Source organism: Oncorhynchus masou, chromosome 27 (genome assembly GCF_036934945.1).
Source record: "Oncorhynchus masou masou isolate Uvic2021 chromosome 27, UVic_Omas_1.1, whole genome shotgun sequence".
In the NCBI taxonomy this organism is placed as follows: Eukaryota; Metazoa; Chordata; class Actinopteri; order Salmoniformes; family Salmonidae; genus Oncorhynchus; species Oncorhynchus masou.
Window position 1 is genome coordinate 50,038,151 of NC_088238.1, and position 15,731 is coordinate 50,053,881.

General features: G+C 43.4%; 1 protein-coding gene across 4 annotated transcripts in view; it reads left to right on the forward strand.

Moving 5' to 3' along the window:
• The window catches only part of LOC135516345 (nuclear factor 1 B-type-like), a 104,700-nt gene that overhangs the window by 6,189 nt on the left and 82,780 nt on the right, over positions 1-15,731 (forward strand). For all 4 annotated transcript variants that reach the window (XM_064940588.1, XM_064940587.1, XM_064940590.1 and 1 more), the window contains exon 2: positions 16-547. In XM_064940588.1, the coding sequence (XP_064796660.1) occupies positions 16-547 (532 nt within the window). The remainder of the gene's footprint in view (positions 1-15; positions 548-15,731) is intronic.

Genomic DNA, 15,731 nt, shown 5'->3' on the forward strand with positions numbered 1-15,731 from the left:
CCCCCTGCCTTTCAGGATGAATTTCATCCCTTCATCGAGGCACTTCTCCCTCACGTCCGTGCCATCGCCTACACGTGGTTCAACCTCCAGGCGAGGAAACGCAAGTACTTCAAGAAGCATGAGAAGCGGATGTCTAAGGATGAGGAGCGTGCGGTCAAGGACGAACTGCTCAGCGAGAAGCCCGAGATCAAGCAGAAGTGGGCCTCGAGGCTCCTCGCCAAGCTCCGCAAGGACATCCGCCAGGAGTACCGCGAGGACTTTGTGCTCAGCGTGACAGGCAAGAAACACCCGTGCTGCGTTCTCTCCAACCCCGACCAGAAGGGCAAGATCCGCCGGATCGACTGTTTGCGGCAGGCCGACAAGGTGTGGCGCCTAGACCTGGTCATGGTCATCCTGTTCAAAGGCATCCCGTTGGAAAGTACGGACGGAGAACGCCTCGTCAAGTCGCCGCATTGCACCAACCCAGCACTTTGCGTCCAGCCGCATCACATTACAGTGTCGGTCAAGGAGCTCGACTTGTTTCTAGCATACTATGTCCAGGACCAAGGTAGGTTGAATTACTGTGTGAATCACTGGTTGGGTGGGTGGAGTTAGGGGTTGGCCAAGGTCATGGGTCATATCTGCTGCCATCTTGGCCGCCTCATTGGAGGGTGGTTGGAGATTCTCAGCTATGGTGGCCTCAGAAGGTGGCTGGCCTTTTCGTGAAAGAAAAAAAAGGCCAAATGTGCAATCAGGCTTTTCAATTTTTTATACAATACAATATAACCAGTATAAAAACCATAATATACATTCACACATAATTTGCGCACACAGACGATAGAAGGCAAGATAGTGTGTGTTGCGTTGCTTTTCTCTTCTGATTGGTTTGATATCGGTGCAGTTGTGAATGCTGTGCTTTTTAGGCACACACAAGTTCTCTTTACAAAGACTTACTACATTAAAGTGCCGACAACTTATGTGTTCACAAAATGTATTGTACACTTTTGGATGATTGAACATAATAGAAATTAGAACATAATTTGATGTGACAGATGAGAATTTATGGTTTTAAAAAGTGGATTTAGGGAAAGAGAGAAATGTTTTTTTATGAATGTATAGTGTTTATTTTTTTCCTGACAAATGTTGATATCAGTTTTGATTTTTGATTAGATATTTAATCTAGTTTTTGTAACAAGGAGTTCCTACATTAGATTTTTATTGAAAAATGTGGTTTGGATGTAAAATGAACAAATTTGTTACTTCAATCTCAGCATATAGTCAATTAATCAAATTGACATAATTACAGTGCATAAATACAGTAGATACATTGGCAAAATATACATTACATGATCTGTTGGGTAAGGAAATGTAAATGTATTGGATTTTTAAAATAGAATGAAAATTATTACAGATATTAACTTAATGCCTATAAACTCAAACGTATAGTATTTCTTGATGTTATGCTAGAAAGCGATCTTTACATAGTTCTAAGAAGGTGAAACTAGCAAGAACAGTCATTTTCTCAGACCAAATATATATAATTTTACAAGACGCTGCTATATATATTCTGGCAAATTCAGGTTGTTTTGTTATTCATTCTCTTAGGTATTTGCCACTTGTACCTTTTCTGTGCTACATTAACAACTATTTCCTTAACCTTTTGTTAGATTTTTTATTACAAGTGTGCATTTAAAGTTATTTAAAACTCCCTGTCCAACCTTGGGCCACAATAAATCCTCTTACGATAACGCCAACACATTCAGAAAGATAACCACCATAATACTGTTGGAGAAGAAACGCAGACAGTTTAGCTAGCTCATTGTCATGAAAGGCAGAGCCTCCATTTTGTGTTTGATAAGTACCAGGGGAAGCAGAAGGCTCAGCAGAGAGACAATAATGGTTGCCACTGGCACCATGGTTGGCATCAGACCCTCTTTTGTGTCTTTTGTGGGGCGCTGCTGATTCTCATGTCTAGTTTGCATCTGCCACAGTTGAATAGTATCAGAGAGCACACCTCAAAATGTCTCAAATGTGGTCCGCTGATATGTAAGGAATAATCATTTATAAAGCATACTGCACACCACAGGTTGTGGTAATTTAATTGAATGGTTTATATATATATATATTTAAAGTCTGAATGTTGCATTTGCCACTTGCGATGTGTATACATATGGTTGCCAAGTTGGGGAATCCTAATATTTGAAAATATGTTTTTCCGTTATTAATATCTTTCCCAAATGATGAATAGTGATGAAGGGTAATCAGCTTTTCTTGTATCGGCAGCTTACCATATTCTTTTTTTAGTAGCTTAGATACCACATATCGAATCTTCATTTGCAAAAGGATGGACATTTTGTTAGCCGTTTCATTTGAACAAGACTTTCAAAGATTTTTTTAATAGCCCAGAAAAGTAGGACACATTTACGAGTACAGCGTAAGGGCGGTCTTTGGCATACCGTTACCAGTGCCCAGCTTTCTAGACAATCTCGCCACATTGTGGTAGCGTGCAAGGCGGGTGCCATTTTGTTTGCGCTCTGCCAGGCAGGCAGGGAAAACGCCAGTAAGGGTTGTTAGAGTTTCCGAGGTTGGCATCAAACCCTCTTTGTCTGCTCCAGCGTGCCTTTGATTCGTTGGTTGGCCTCCGCAATGCAGTGGGCACGCTGGAAAGTTTCTGACTGTGGCAGAATGTGGACCGCCATCCTTTTGTTCTTCTGCAACAAACAAACAAAACACAAAGAAAAATGTAACAAGCTGCTGCCCCACTTCAACAGAATATGCCGTTTCCGTTAGTTGCTAGGAAAAAATTATGTCATATGCTCCATGGTTTATTTGATTTAGATTGTATGCCATTCAGACTTTAGTGTTCTCCTAGGTGAATTATGCAATTCCATATTCTTGAATATGTATCTGCATTCAAACCGGTTTAAACAGCAACCCTCTGAAATGTTGTGGTGCCAGCTGCTTCTTAATGGCTTCTTATGTAATGTAAATGAAATGCTACTTTGTATATAAAAACATGAGTTGGTGCTATAATGAACATGAGTTGGTGCTATAATGAACATTGCGGGCTAATTCCCAAAGAAAGGTCGGTGGCTCAGTGAGTTGGGTGAATCTAGAGAGGCTTCTCAACCCGTTGTTGTCGTGCATAGACGCGCTTAGCTGGGCAAAATCTGCCCTAGCAGCACCCGTGTGCATGTCCAGATGAATGCCAGCGGGAGGGGGTTGGGGGCAGGGAGTGGGCAAGCCATTGTGCCAACCTGCCAGTCTTTCTCAATGGAAACTCACTGGCATGGGCATAATACCCTTCGCCATGCGCTGCTGCTAGTAACCACCTTGTGTTCATCAGACATTTCTGTTTCGTATTGTAATTTCAAAGATTTTTTGGTATCATATTCTGCATATCAAGTTCCATGGCTAGAGAGAATATTTTGGATAATAACCAGTCTGATTTGTCTGGACATGTTTGGAGATAGGGCCTCTGTTCACTCAGTTTCATTTCACTTGTCATCACTGTTTCACACGCAAACATTTTGCTTACCATATATGAACTGTCGAGGATAAACTGTAGACTTACTTCTTCAAATATTCAGAATAAGAGAGCATTTCATTTATTCAACACAAAGCTCGTGATTTCCAAGAGATTTCTTATACATCTCTGGGTCCCTTTAGCAGCTAAACAGTGATTGGGATGACTAATGGAACATTTCTAAAAAATTGTGCTCTGAATGCCAGATTTGTAAGAGGATTCAGTAGATTCTGCATGATTTATGTAGTATTTATCTCTTATCCGGCCTGGAATACCCTTTTCTACTCTGTGTTTAGCTCTGTTCTAGACTCGGAGGAACATTATTGATGAAATATACTCAGAGCCTCAAAAGACCAGTTATTTAATATGATTGAACTGTCTCATACATGAAGGGGCTGTCTGAGTGCTTCTCTTTTAGATAACTGGCTGAGGTCCTTCCAACGTTTTTACCTACTAATAAGTACTGATGTCTGTGGAACTGGTGTCCCAAACTTGTCTCTTTTAGCTTTGGATGTAGATCCTTTCAACAATAATTATTTTTCTTGTTGAAAATCTTCCCACAATATTGTTGTTTTTTTTACTTTAAAGAAAATCAGTGATTTGCGAGTCCATGTTGAAGATAAAAACAGTTTAACTCATAAGCAGTAAAATAACAGGCTTGGTTGATCCAAGGTTCAATTCCCTTCCCTGTTATCCTGGTGCTGAAAGTTAACGCGTCCGTAAAAACATTATGTTTTCATTTTCTAAATCTTCCCCCATTTATTCCTTCAACATTTTTTTTACAATCTTGATAGGTGCTGGATCTAATACAGTCTGCCATGTTAAAACGAAGGCTCTGTTTTACGAGAGCCAGACATCGCTTATAGTCCTGGTGTCTTGACCTCGGCTAAGAGATGTGGCGGGCTGTCCTCTGAAGTTTAATTGAGCAAAAAAGATCTGTGAAAATACACGTTTGGTCCTAAAGCGTGTGGGTGGACTGGGGGGCTTTTGGCCTAAGGGGGTGGCGGGGGACTACCTGTAAGGCCCTCTGCTCTTTGACCCCGATAATTGGGGTCGGCCGTCGTGCTTCACAGACCACCAGTGGTCCCCTGACCACCATTTCTCAGTCTGCGCTCGTCCTCCTGTCCGTCTGTCAGATTTTGATTCAGTTAGTGGGAGAGTCAACAAAAGACAGGTGTTCCCTCCCAGGTTGGCGTGGTGTCAATGTTGGTCGGTTGTCTTCTCTGGTCATTGGCCGGCTGGTCACGCTGCACTGTGTGGGGTAGCGGTTGGAGCTGTGTGCCTCTGGGTTTCCAGCTGGCTGCATTTGAGGCATGGTCAAGGGCAGTGAGTTTGATCTCAGGACCTCCGGGTCACAGTTTGACCTCAGGACCTCCGGGTCGCAGTTTGACCTCAGGACCTCCCTCCCTCCCTCTTTTCCTTCCACGTTCTCCCTTTTCCTCCTTTTCTCCCTCCTTCCTCTCCTCCCTCTTCTACTCCTCCTCCCTCCATTCTTTCTTCTCCTCTGCCAGGAGTTTCCCCTGTGGGTTGGCACACCGCCCACCCCTCTCTGACTCTCCGTCAAGTCACCCCCAGACTCCTGTGACAGCTGCTTCAGGCCCAGGGCTCATAGCCAGAAAAGGATGGCTGGGAGGATGCCAGTAGCGGGAAACTAAATCGTTGCAGACCCACAGTGTTAAGGACACCACCTTTCCATATGTCTTTTGTTGTGGTTAGGATGACAAAGAGCTATTTTGTTAGTGCAGTCCAGTAGTCTGCTTATTCCAGTAGTCTCCGTCGGTGGAGTCAATATAAGAATGGTTGTCCTTTGGATGAAGCGTGTTTTTATGTGCAGTATCACGATGTTCAACGCAATAGAGAGATGGTTGGTTCACATTTATTTTTTAAACAACAATTATTCGTGGTTCCAATGTAACAGCGGGTACTTCGTTCTGAATTTAGCCAAGGAATTCTGCGAAGGCTCTGTTCATTGTGAACCACCACCCTGTGCTGCTAAGTAGCATGCTGTTGAGCCTGCAGTGAATACCTCACTCGGAGCCATAACCTATCGATCACATTACATCTAATCCACTTAGAACAAGTCCCTCCCAGCTCTGCTGCCCACTTTATTGATTTGCTCTTCCTGCTAAATGTCCCTCCCCCATATCTCTTCCCTCTGCTAATCTTCTCTTCTACCCTGTTGCTGTGTAAATGATGTGGTGTTACTCTAGGCTATTCGGGTAAAGCTCTCTCTTTGATTTCTTTCTTTCTTGATTGATTTCATTATTTATTTCATTATTTTATTTATTAATTAACTGCTAGGCTACCTGCCGACCCTCATTACTTTCTCCCATGTTTAGGATCTTTTCCTGCTCTGCCTTTGCTTTCTCCGACAGTCATTTCTTCCCTCCAGCTCTCTCTCCGATGCTCACCCCGGTGCTCTGAAACAAGGCTTCTACAACTCGGTATGAGCCGCATGTCATTAGTAGAAGGGTTTTGATCCGGCAAATACCTCCAGGCTTAAACAGCCCATGTTACCTCCTTAGCCCTCCTCAAGGCTTAAACAGCCCATGTTACCTCCTTAGCCCTCTTTTGTGTGCACTGTGTACATAAATCTCCATGGAAACTAGACTACTCTGTGTAGAGGTCACAGCCCTATGTGGATGCCTGCTTCTCAGCCAACGTTATCACTTCTTTTCACTTTAAAAACACATTTGGTCTGTAACTCCTTTAGTGCCTCTTTAGGCCTTTTGTCTTTTTGAGAAAGGAGTTCAGATATTTTTATATAAGTTTCCACAGTTTTGTAGGCTACAGATCCATTTTTCTGTGGGGTCAGCTCATAGAAATAGATTTAGAACATGATTATTGTTAGGGTTTTCCTCTGGTGAAAGAGAAGCGGACCAAAATGAACACCTAAACAGTCCTATCTGGTATAGACACAGAGACAGGAACAATCACCCACGAAACACTCAAAGAATATGGCTGCCTAAATATGGTTCCCAATCAGAGACAACGATAAACACCTGCCTCTGATTGAGAACCACTCCAGACAGCCATAGACTATGCTAGATACCCCCACTAAACCACAAACCCAATACCTAACAAAACACCAAGACAAAACACACCACAATAAACCCATGTCACACCCTGGCCTGACCAAAATAATAAAGAAAACACAAAATACTAAGACCAGGGCATGACAATTATATATATATATATATATATATATATATATATATATATATATATATATATTACAGTATCCTTATGTTTCAGCGCCATCAGACTTTCCCAGGCTTTGTGAGAATAGCCTAATACATTTCAACCCCCCTGAGACCACTTGACAGGAGTGCTGGTGTCACCCCCTCCTCCCAGCTAGTCCCGTCCTGTCCGCCAGCCCTTCTAAATGTAGACAAATGGGTACATTCACCCCCTGTCCCAAACCACACACTGTACACTACCTTACTGTCCTGGCTTACAAAGACCCTGCTGCAGCCTCCACTACTACCATCCAACGAACTGCTGTCTACTCTACTCTGCTCTACTCTACTTTACTCTGCTCTGTTCTACTCTGCTCTACACTGCTCTGCTCTACTCTACTCTGTTTGACCATGCTATGTTCTACTCTGCTCTACAGTGCTCTGCTCTGCTCTACTCTGTTCTATTCTACTCTATTCTGCTCTGTTCTACTCAGTTCTGCTCTGATCTCCTCAGTGCTACTCTGCTCTGCTCTGTTATTCTACTCTGTTCTGCTTTACTCTACTCTGTTCTGCTCTTCTCTGCTCCACTCTGTTCTGCTATACTCTACTCTGCTCTACTCTGCTCTACTCTGCTCCACTCGGTTCTGCTATACTCTACTCTGCTCTATTATAATCTACTCTGTTCTACTCCACTCTGTTCTACTCTGCTCTACTCTACTCTGTTGTACTCTGTGCTACTCTACTCTGTTCTACTTTGTACTACTCTGTTCTACTCTATTCTGCTCTACTCTACTCTACTTCTGTTCTGTTCTACTCTACTCTGTTTTACTCTACTCCGCTCCTCTCATCTCTTCTGTGCTCTCCTCTTTCCTCCTCTCTTCAACCAGCCAGTCTGCCTGCCAGGCCCTATCTGACAGCAGGGATTGCAAAAGATCAGGAGGGAAAGACAGAGGAAGATGGAAAGAGAGAAGGAGATATGTAGACGAACATTGAGAAGCGGCAAGATGAAGAACTGTACATCATTGAATACTGGCCAGATAAGACATTGATTCACATACAGAGGACAATAGAAGCATGGAAGAAGCATTCCTTTAATGTCATCTGTGTCTTTCAGATCCAGAGAGTGCAAAACCAATGTGCATCCTTCATCAAGCTAAAGCACATGAATGACCGCCAAGGAAAATAAAGAAAGGGGTGGAGGTGGGGGGCAGGGAGTGAGGGCCAGACAATCGGGGGAGGTTGCCAGGGAGATGGTAACTTCTCTGTACCCCCTCCCGCGATCACCATTAGACTCTTTTCATTTGGGACAAGCCCGATCAGAGGTCTAGAGTGATGGTAGTCTCTTCTTTTGTCTGCAAGTACAGTACTCCCTGTCATTCTATAATGACTTGCCAGGTTTGAGACAGATAAAGAAAAGGCAACCCATTACAATGTTTGTGTGAGTGCGCGCGTGTGGTGTAGGCGTGTGTATGCGTTTGTGCATGATTGTGCATGTGTGCATGCTTGTGCATGCCTGTGTGTGCCTACACGTGTGTTTGCACATGTGTGTGTGTGTTGGAGTAGGCCTGTTTACTGCATGTTGTTTGCAGGATGAATCCCCAGTGGAACACTGGGTAATGTCATCCTGTGGGTCAAAGAGGCGGCTGGGGCTTGGGAATGGGTGTTTGGTATGAGTTAGTGCCCCATTGAGTTGTCAAAGCCTGTAGAGGCCCACTTTTCATTCCTCACATATGTCTGTGGCACTAAAACCACTCTCCTGAAATCAAGATTAAACTAAAACCACTCTCCTGACATTAAGATTGAGCGAACACCACTCCCCTGACATTAAGATTGAACTAAAACCACTCTCCTGACATTAGGATTGAACTAAAACCACTCTCCTGGAATTAAAATTAAACTAAAACCACTCCCCTGACATTAAGATTGAACTAAAACCACTCTCCTGACATTAGGATTGAACTAAAACCACTCTCCTGGAATTAAAATTAAACTAAAACCACTCCCCTGACATTAAGATTGAACTAACACCACTCTCCTGAAATTAAGATTGAACTAAAACCACTCTCCTGACATTAGGATTGAACTAAAACCACTCTCCTGGAATTAAGATTGAACTAAAACCACTCTCCTGGAATTAAGATTGAACTAAAACCACTCTCCTGGAATTAAGATTGAACTAAAACCACTCTCCTGGAATTAAAATTTAAAAAACATTAAGATTGAACTAAAACCACTCTCCTGACATTAAGATTGAACTAAAACCACTCTCCTGACATTAGGATGGAACTAAAACCACTCTCCTGGAATTAAAATTAAACTAAAACCACTCCCCTGACATTAAGATTGAACTAAAACCACTCTCCTGACATTAAGATTGAACTAAAACCACCTTCCTGACATTAAGATTGAACTAAAACCACCTTCCTGACATTAAGATTGAACTAAAACCACCTTCCTGACATTAAGATTGAACTAAAACCACTCTCCTGACATTAGGATTGAACTAAAACCACTCTCCTGACATTAAGATTGAACTAAAACCACCTTCCTGACTTTCAGATTGAACTAAAACCACCTTCCTGACTTTCAGATTGAACTAAAACCACCTTCCTGACTTTCAGATTGAACTAAAACCACCTTCCTGACTTTCAGATTGAACTAAAACCACCTTCCTGACTTTCAGATTGAACTAAAACCACCTTCCTGACTTTCAGATTGAACTAAAACCACTCTCCTGACTTTCAGATTGAACTAAAACCACCTTCCTGACTTTCAGATTGAACTAAAACCACTCTCCTGACTTTCAGATTGAACTAAAACCACCTTCCTGACTTTCAGATTGAACTAAAACCACCTTCCTGACTTTCAGATTGAACTAAAACCACCTTCCTGACTTTCAGATTGAACTAAAACCACTCTCCTGACTTTCAGATTGAACTAAAACCACCTTCCTGACTTTCAGATTGAACTAAAACCACCTTCCTGACTTTCAGATTGAACTAAAACCACCTTCCTGACTTTCAGATTGAACTAAAACCACCTTCCTGACTTTCAGATTGAACTAAAACCACCTTCCTGACTTTCAGATTGAACTAAAACCACCTTCCTGACTTTCAGATTGAACTAAAACCACCTTCCTGACTTTCAGATTGAACTAAAACCACCTTCCTGACTTTCAGATTGAACTAAAACCACTCTCCTGACTTTCAGATTGAACTAAAACCACCTTCCTGACTTTCAGATTGAACTAAAACCACCTTCCTGACTTTCAGATTGAACTAAAACCACCTTCCTGACTTTCAGATTGAACTAAAACCACTCTCCTGACATTAAGATTGAACTAAAACCACCTTCCTGACTTTCAGATTGAACTAAAACCACTCTCCTGACTTTCAGATTGAACTAAAACCACCTTCCTGACTTTCAGATTGAACTAAAACCACTCTCCTGACTTTCAGATTGAACTAAAACCACCTTCCTGACTTTCAGATTGAACTAAAACCACTCTCCTGACTTTCAGATTGAACTAAAACCACTTTCCTGACTTTCAGATTGAACTAAAACCACCTTCCTGACTTTCAGATTGAACTAAAACCACCTTCCTGACTTTCAGATTGAACTAAAACCACCTTCCTGACTTTCAGATTGAACTAAAACCACCTTCCTGACTTTCAGATTGAACTAAAACCACCTTCCTGACTTTCAGATTGAACTAACACCACCTTCCTGACTTTCAGATTGAACTAACACCACCTTCCTGACTTTCAGATTGAACTAAAACCACCTTCCTGACTTTCAGATTGAACTAAAACCACCTTCCTGACTTTCAGATTGAACTAAAACCACTCTCCTGACATTAAGATTTAAGAACAAACTCAGCAGACAGGTGAAGCTGTGTATTTTGACCGGTGTGTGATTATCCAACATCCCATCGACATTGATGCCATTAGAAGCCTAATCCAAAGCAGTAGGAAGAGATATAAACTTCAACAAATCTTGTCATGTGTAAAACACAACCATAACGTATATAGCCACTTGTTATTTTCTGAGACAAAAAAAGACTCTCATTTTCATGATATTCAACAAATCTGTTCTACACGATTGAAACGATTAATATATTGAGAAGATATCAGATAATCTATGATTGGGCTGCAGATTTCCATGAAAGTTGTCGTGTTCTAGCGGCATGGGGACATCCTGTGGGGTGGAACAAGGAGAAAATCAATCAGTCTAACGACAGGTGTCAGAGTATGTCTGGACAGCTACTTTCCCCCTGTGATAATCATATCCTGTTTTCACACAGCGAGACACACACACACACACACACACACACACACACACACACACACACACACACACACACACACACACACACACACACACACACACACACACACACACACACGCACACACACACACACACACACACACACTCACTCACTCACTCACTCACTCTGAGCGAGAGAGGGATTTTCCAGTTGGTAGTTAAGCCTACAGGAAGAGAGAGATTGGAGCAGAGGAGGGAGAAATTCAGAAAGTCAGAAAGATAACATTTGACCAAGTATTCCAATGGTTTATTTGATGAAAACGACTCTTTCAAGTGCAACGAAGAATACCAAACCAAGAACAGATACCTGAGGTCAGGCATGCTATACATGATTAGTCAAATAAACACAAGAAATATCATCATCAGATCTAAGTTCAGTCCAAACATCCACTTTTGCCTCCTCCACAACATGAGTGATTGTGTATATATATATATGATAAATATTTAATAGACCCTAACAAAGCCCCATTATCAGCACTGATAGGTCCTGATAGGTCACTGAGAGGTGATGAAACGCGGTTCCACCGCTCTCTGTGTTTTGACAAGCCAAGTGGAATGGCGTCAGAGCGAGGTGAATAAAGCAGCCGTCGCTATGCGAACAGAGTTCTCTTATGAAAGCTGTGATTTTATGAGGAGGAATGAGGCCTCGTTACGATGGGCTGCTCAGATTCTGTCTGAAAGGCTATACGCCCTGGCACTGGATAACTGGAATTCTTCTCAAATTGGCTTCCCTCTTCCCCTCCAGCTGTTTTTTGGGGTGAAGACTGTGCTGATCTCGAGAATACCTTTAACCACACACATGGACCTCCACGTGTGCGCATCATGCATGCACGCACTGGTGCGTGTTTGAAGGAGTCTATTTAACCAATCGAGTGCTTTTGTCGAAGAGTCTGACAGCTTTTTCTTTTTTTTGCGTCGTCCTGTCCAGTAGGAGAAGCCATTCCTCTAGGTTGAATCAGACATGAATGTCCCCAAGAATAGCTTTAATGCGCGCTTTAAGTGCTGGTGCACGTTAATACACTCAGCTTCATTTGAAGGGAATGCTGGTTGGAAACACTGATGGAGGTCAAACTGGTTCTTAACAGCAGGCTAACTCAAGGTGCCCACTTGGCTAGTCCAATGGCATTCAGTAACCCTTCAATGGCTGGCAAATGCTACAGTAACAGCCTGAGCTAACCAGGATGGAGAAGAAACATTGAGCTCCATTCAAGTGGATTTTGTACATCAGTCTGATGTCCAAGTTGATCTATCTATATCTCAACCGGTCAGAGTAGAGAGAATTCATTTTACAATGTCATGAAATGAAATGGTTTTGCATGGTTTGTGCTGATGACCACGGTGCGCCTCAGAATCACAGGAGAGGAGAGTTAGTCGTGGTAATTCCCCGCCATTTCTCCCAGAGACTATACATGTGATATAGCCCTCTGAGCTAAAGCCTAAGCATCAACTGAGGGAGCTAACACAGGTATTCAGTTACCCATCACGCGGTCGTGGTTCATCGAACCACCTCGATGTTATGATAGAACAACGTTGATAAACCACGAACAAGGAAGGAAGCAAAATCACCATTCCCGGCGAACCAGCCCTGCATTTTTTAAACAGACCTTTATCTGCTTATTCCCGAAGTCTGTTTCTTAAACTAGTAGTCCTCCAGTCTTTTTTTCTCATAGCTCTGTATCTGGTTCAAAACTTAGGCCTGCCATGTGTATCTTGTTAAGGGCAGTTATGACAAATGGCAGCAGCTGTACAAACTAATCTCTCTGTAGCGTTCACATATGGCGCCCAATTAACAATGGTCCACAGTCGGGCCCTAATCCACGCTGCAGCCACTCTGCGCTGCAGCCAATCCACAATGCAGTCTGCAGCCACCCCCTGGCCCGGGAGCCTCCATGCTCAGCCTGCTGAGTACCATGGACTGGACGATGTAGACGCCACCTCTGGCTGCAGAGTTGGGGGACTTTAGCCCGCTGAGTTTAAGCCTAGGCATTAATACAGGAAGCTAACACAAGTTGACTGTGTTGTGTTTCTTGTGGATGGGAATGTTAATGTGTACTCTATGTTCTTTAAGTGTTTTTTTTTTGTTCTTGTGACTTTAAAAAACAACGTTTTTAGGTGTTCTAAGCTTTGCTCTCAGTCGTGCTCTACACAGACACGTGGAAGTGTAGGTACATGTGAAAGCATGAAATCACACACACAGCTGCAGTTGATAGATGTGACAAACTGATCTTTGGCGGCAGAGTGGGAGGGCAGTTAGGGGGCGGGGTGATAAAAGTTTCCTGTCAGGGCTACATTTCCAGTAGTTCTACAATGATAAACTGCAGCTTTCTCCAGGCTTCAGACAGTTGAATACTTTTTGTGTAAAATATCCAACCTCCAACCCCCTACTTCTGAAACTATTACCCCATCAGAATGTCCCTAGACACCACTGAGTGTTTACAAACTTTATGTTTGCTCCAGGGTACTTGGGGCACTGTTATGGGGAAATATCTAGTTTGAATGGGAACCGTTGGATCTACTGTTAACTTTCATTAATGGCTACTGACATGAGAAGCCCTGGCCCTGCATTGGTGTTGATCAGTCCTTGTTACTAGGCATACCATGGCAACAGGTCCTTTCCCAACTCAACTCCAGCTGCACCTCGTCGTCCATCTACGATTACACATCACTTCACTCTTATTTCTTCTTAGTCATCATACCATAGAAATACAGAAAAACTGATTTTATTATACACAGTTACGCACGACAGCGTTGTCCATGTTTGTGATCTCTTAGTAGTCATTCGAATAGAAAGCCAACAAGCAGAAGCTTTCACAACTTGGCACCGTGTGAGGGCCTGGGCAAGTGCAGACATCGCTCTCCGCCCTTCCAAACGACACAGAGTAACTAGTGGAATGTTAGGGGAACGAAATGGAGAGAGCTGGATAAAGAAGAAATGAAAAGGAGTTTGGGGTGTGAGGACAGGCAGTGGCAGAGGGCTTAAAGGCCAATGCCAACTACTATGAATGGGGGAAACCACTGAAGAGAAAAAATTATAGTTTAGACTTTTTTCACTCCAAGAATAATCAACCATGCAGCTCTTCTGGCCGTGGCACTTAGCCCGTGGAGACAGAGAAGGAGAGGGAGGGGTGGTTACAAGGCAGTTTCAGCTCGCTACTTTATGAAGGATGTACGGGGCGGGGGACTGAGCAGTATTTGACTGTAAGCACGTTCATTCAAATTCGTGTCCTCAAGACCTTGTGGAAGTTGAAAAAAAAGCTCATATTGTGTGCTGAGTAAGACTAATATGTGTCAGGCAATGTAAGATTGTCTGCCGGTTTGATTTAATAAACGATGACGGGGAGGGGGGGTGTAGGGAAAGAGGTAGCTAGAGGAACCGCTTTCCAGGAGAATGTACAGTATGTGTATGTGATTGAGTATCATAAGAGAGCTTCGAGTTAGATGGGGGGGGGAGTTCAGAGCAGGACAGTTCCATATCACATGCGCCCTGTCACATACGCCCATGTCACCTTGTTATAGAGATAGGGTCAACGGTCTGAGGAGAAACATGACATGTAGACCTACTGCGCTGAACAATCCTGCGCTATGTGGGCTTGAAAGCTGTTGTAATGTCCATGGAACGTGAAACAAGTTGACATACGAGCTGTATCTGCTTTACTAGTCATGTGGGGAACTCGTTAAACGTATTTGTTGTGGTGAATTTATTTCTTCTCAATCGAAAAAGCCGGTCATCTCATCTTCCTTTCAGTGTCAGAACGGCCAGGATTTATACCAGGGGATAATACCTGGGAAACAATGCTGGCCCCATTTAAAGATAGTCATATATAGATCACCCCTGAGACGTGAAAGAGAAGAAAGACCCCATTTGGCTGCGCTGACCTTTAAGAAAAGACTGAGATACCCCACCACCACCTCTCTTCCTCCTCCTCCTCCTCCTCCTTCTCCTCGCTCCTCCTACCGTCTATATGGGGAGATCTCAGTCTTGTTTTGGCTGCGTTGACCTTTAAGAAAAGACTTAGTGTGGCCCCTAGAGCAGAACCCCAGACACCCCCACCCCTCACCTCCTCCACCCCTCTCCTCCTACCGGAGGGGGGAGGGGGGAGTGTATGTGTGGATTGGTGTGGCGGGTGTGTGTGTATTGTAGGGGTGCGACGGTGTGTGTGTCTCTGGGCGGTGTCTATTGTTGGGGTGTGACAGTGTGTGTGTTTCTGGGTGTGTGTATTGTTGGGGTGTGACAGTGTGTGTCTCCGGGTGTGTGTGTGTATGTGTATGGTCGGTGTGCAGCGGGGATGTCTCTGTCCTATGCTCTCAGGCAGTCGTGGCGGCCTGCGAGGGACTGAAAAGAGGAAGCCATCACCTGCCAGACTAGGGGAATGTTAATGCCGGGGCCCTGGTAATGGTAATGGGATTTAGTGCACACCTTCTGTGAGGAGGCAATCAGGATCTCTCCCTCTTATTGTTCCCCACCCCAGACTGGGACCCCTCAATAGAAGGCTGGGACCCCTCAATAGAAGACTTGTCTGTGTTTATACAACCACTCACGTCATAATAAAGACTGTTTACAATGCGAGAGAGAGAGAGAAAGAGGGAGGGAGAGAGAGAGAGAGAGAGAGAGAGAGAGAGAGAGAGGTTACTTTGTATGTAGGTGTGTCATATTCCTTGAACATGTAAGAAGTCCTACACCACTTAATTATGCTAAGCACTTAAAATACATTTCAATTGT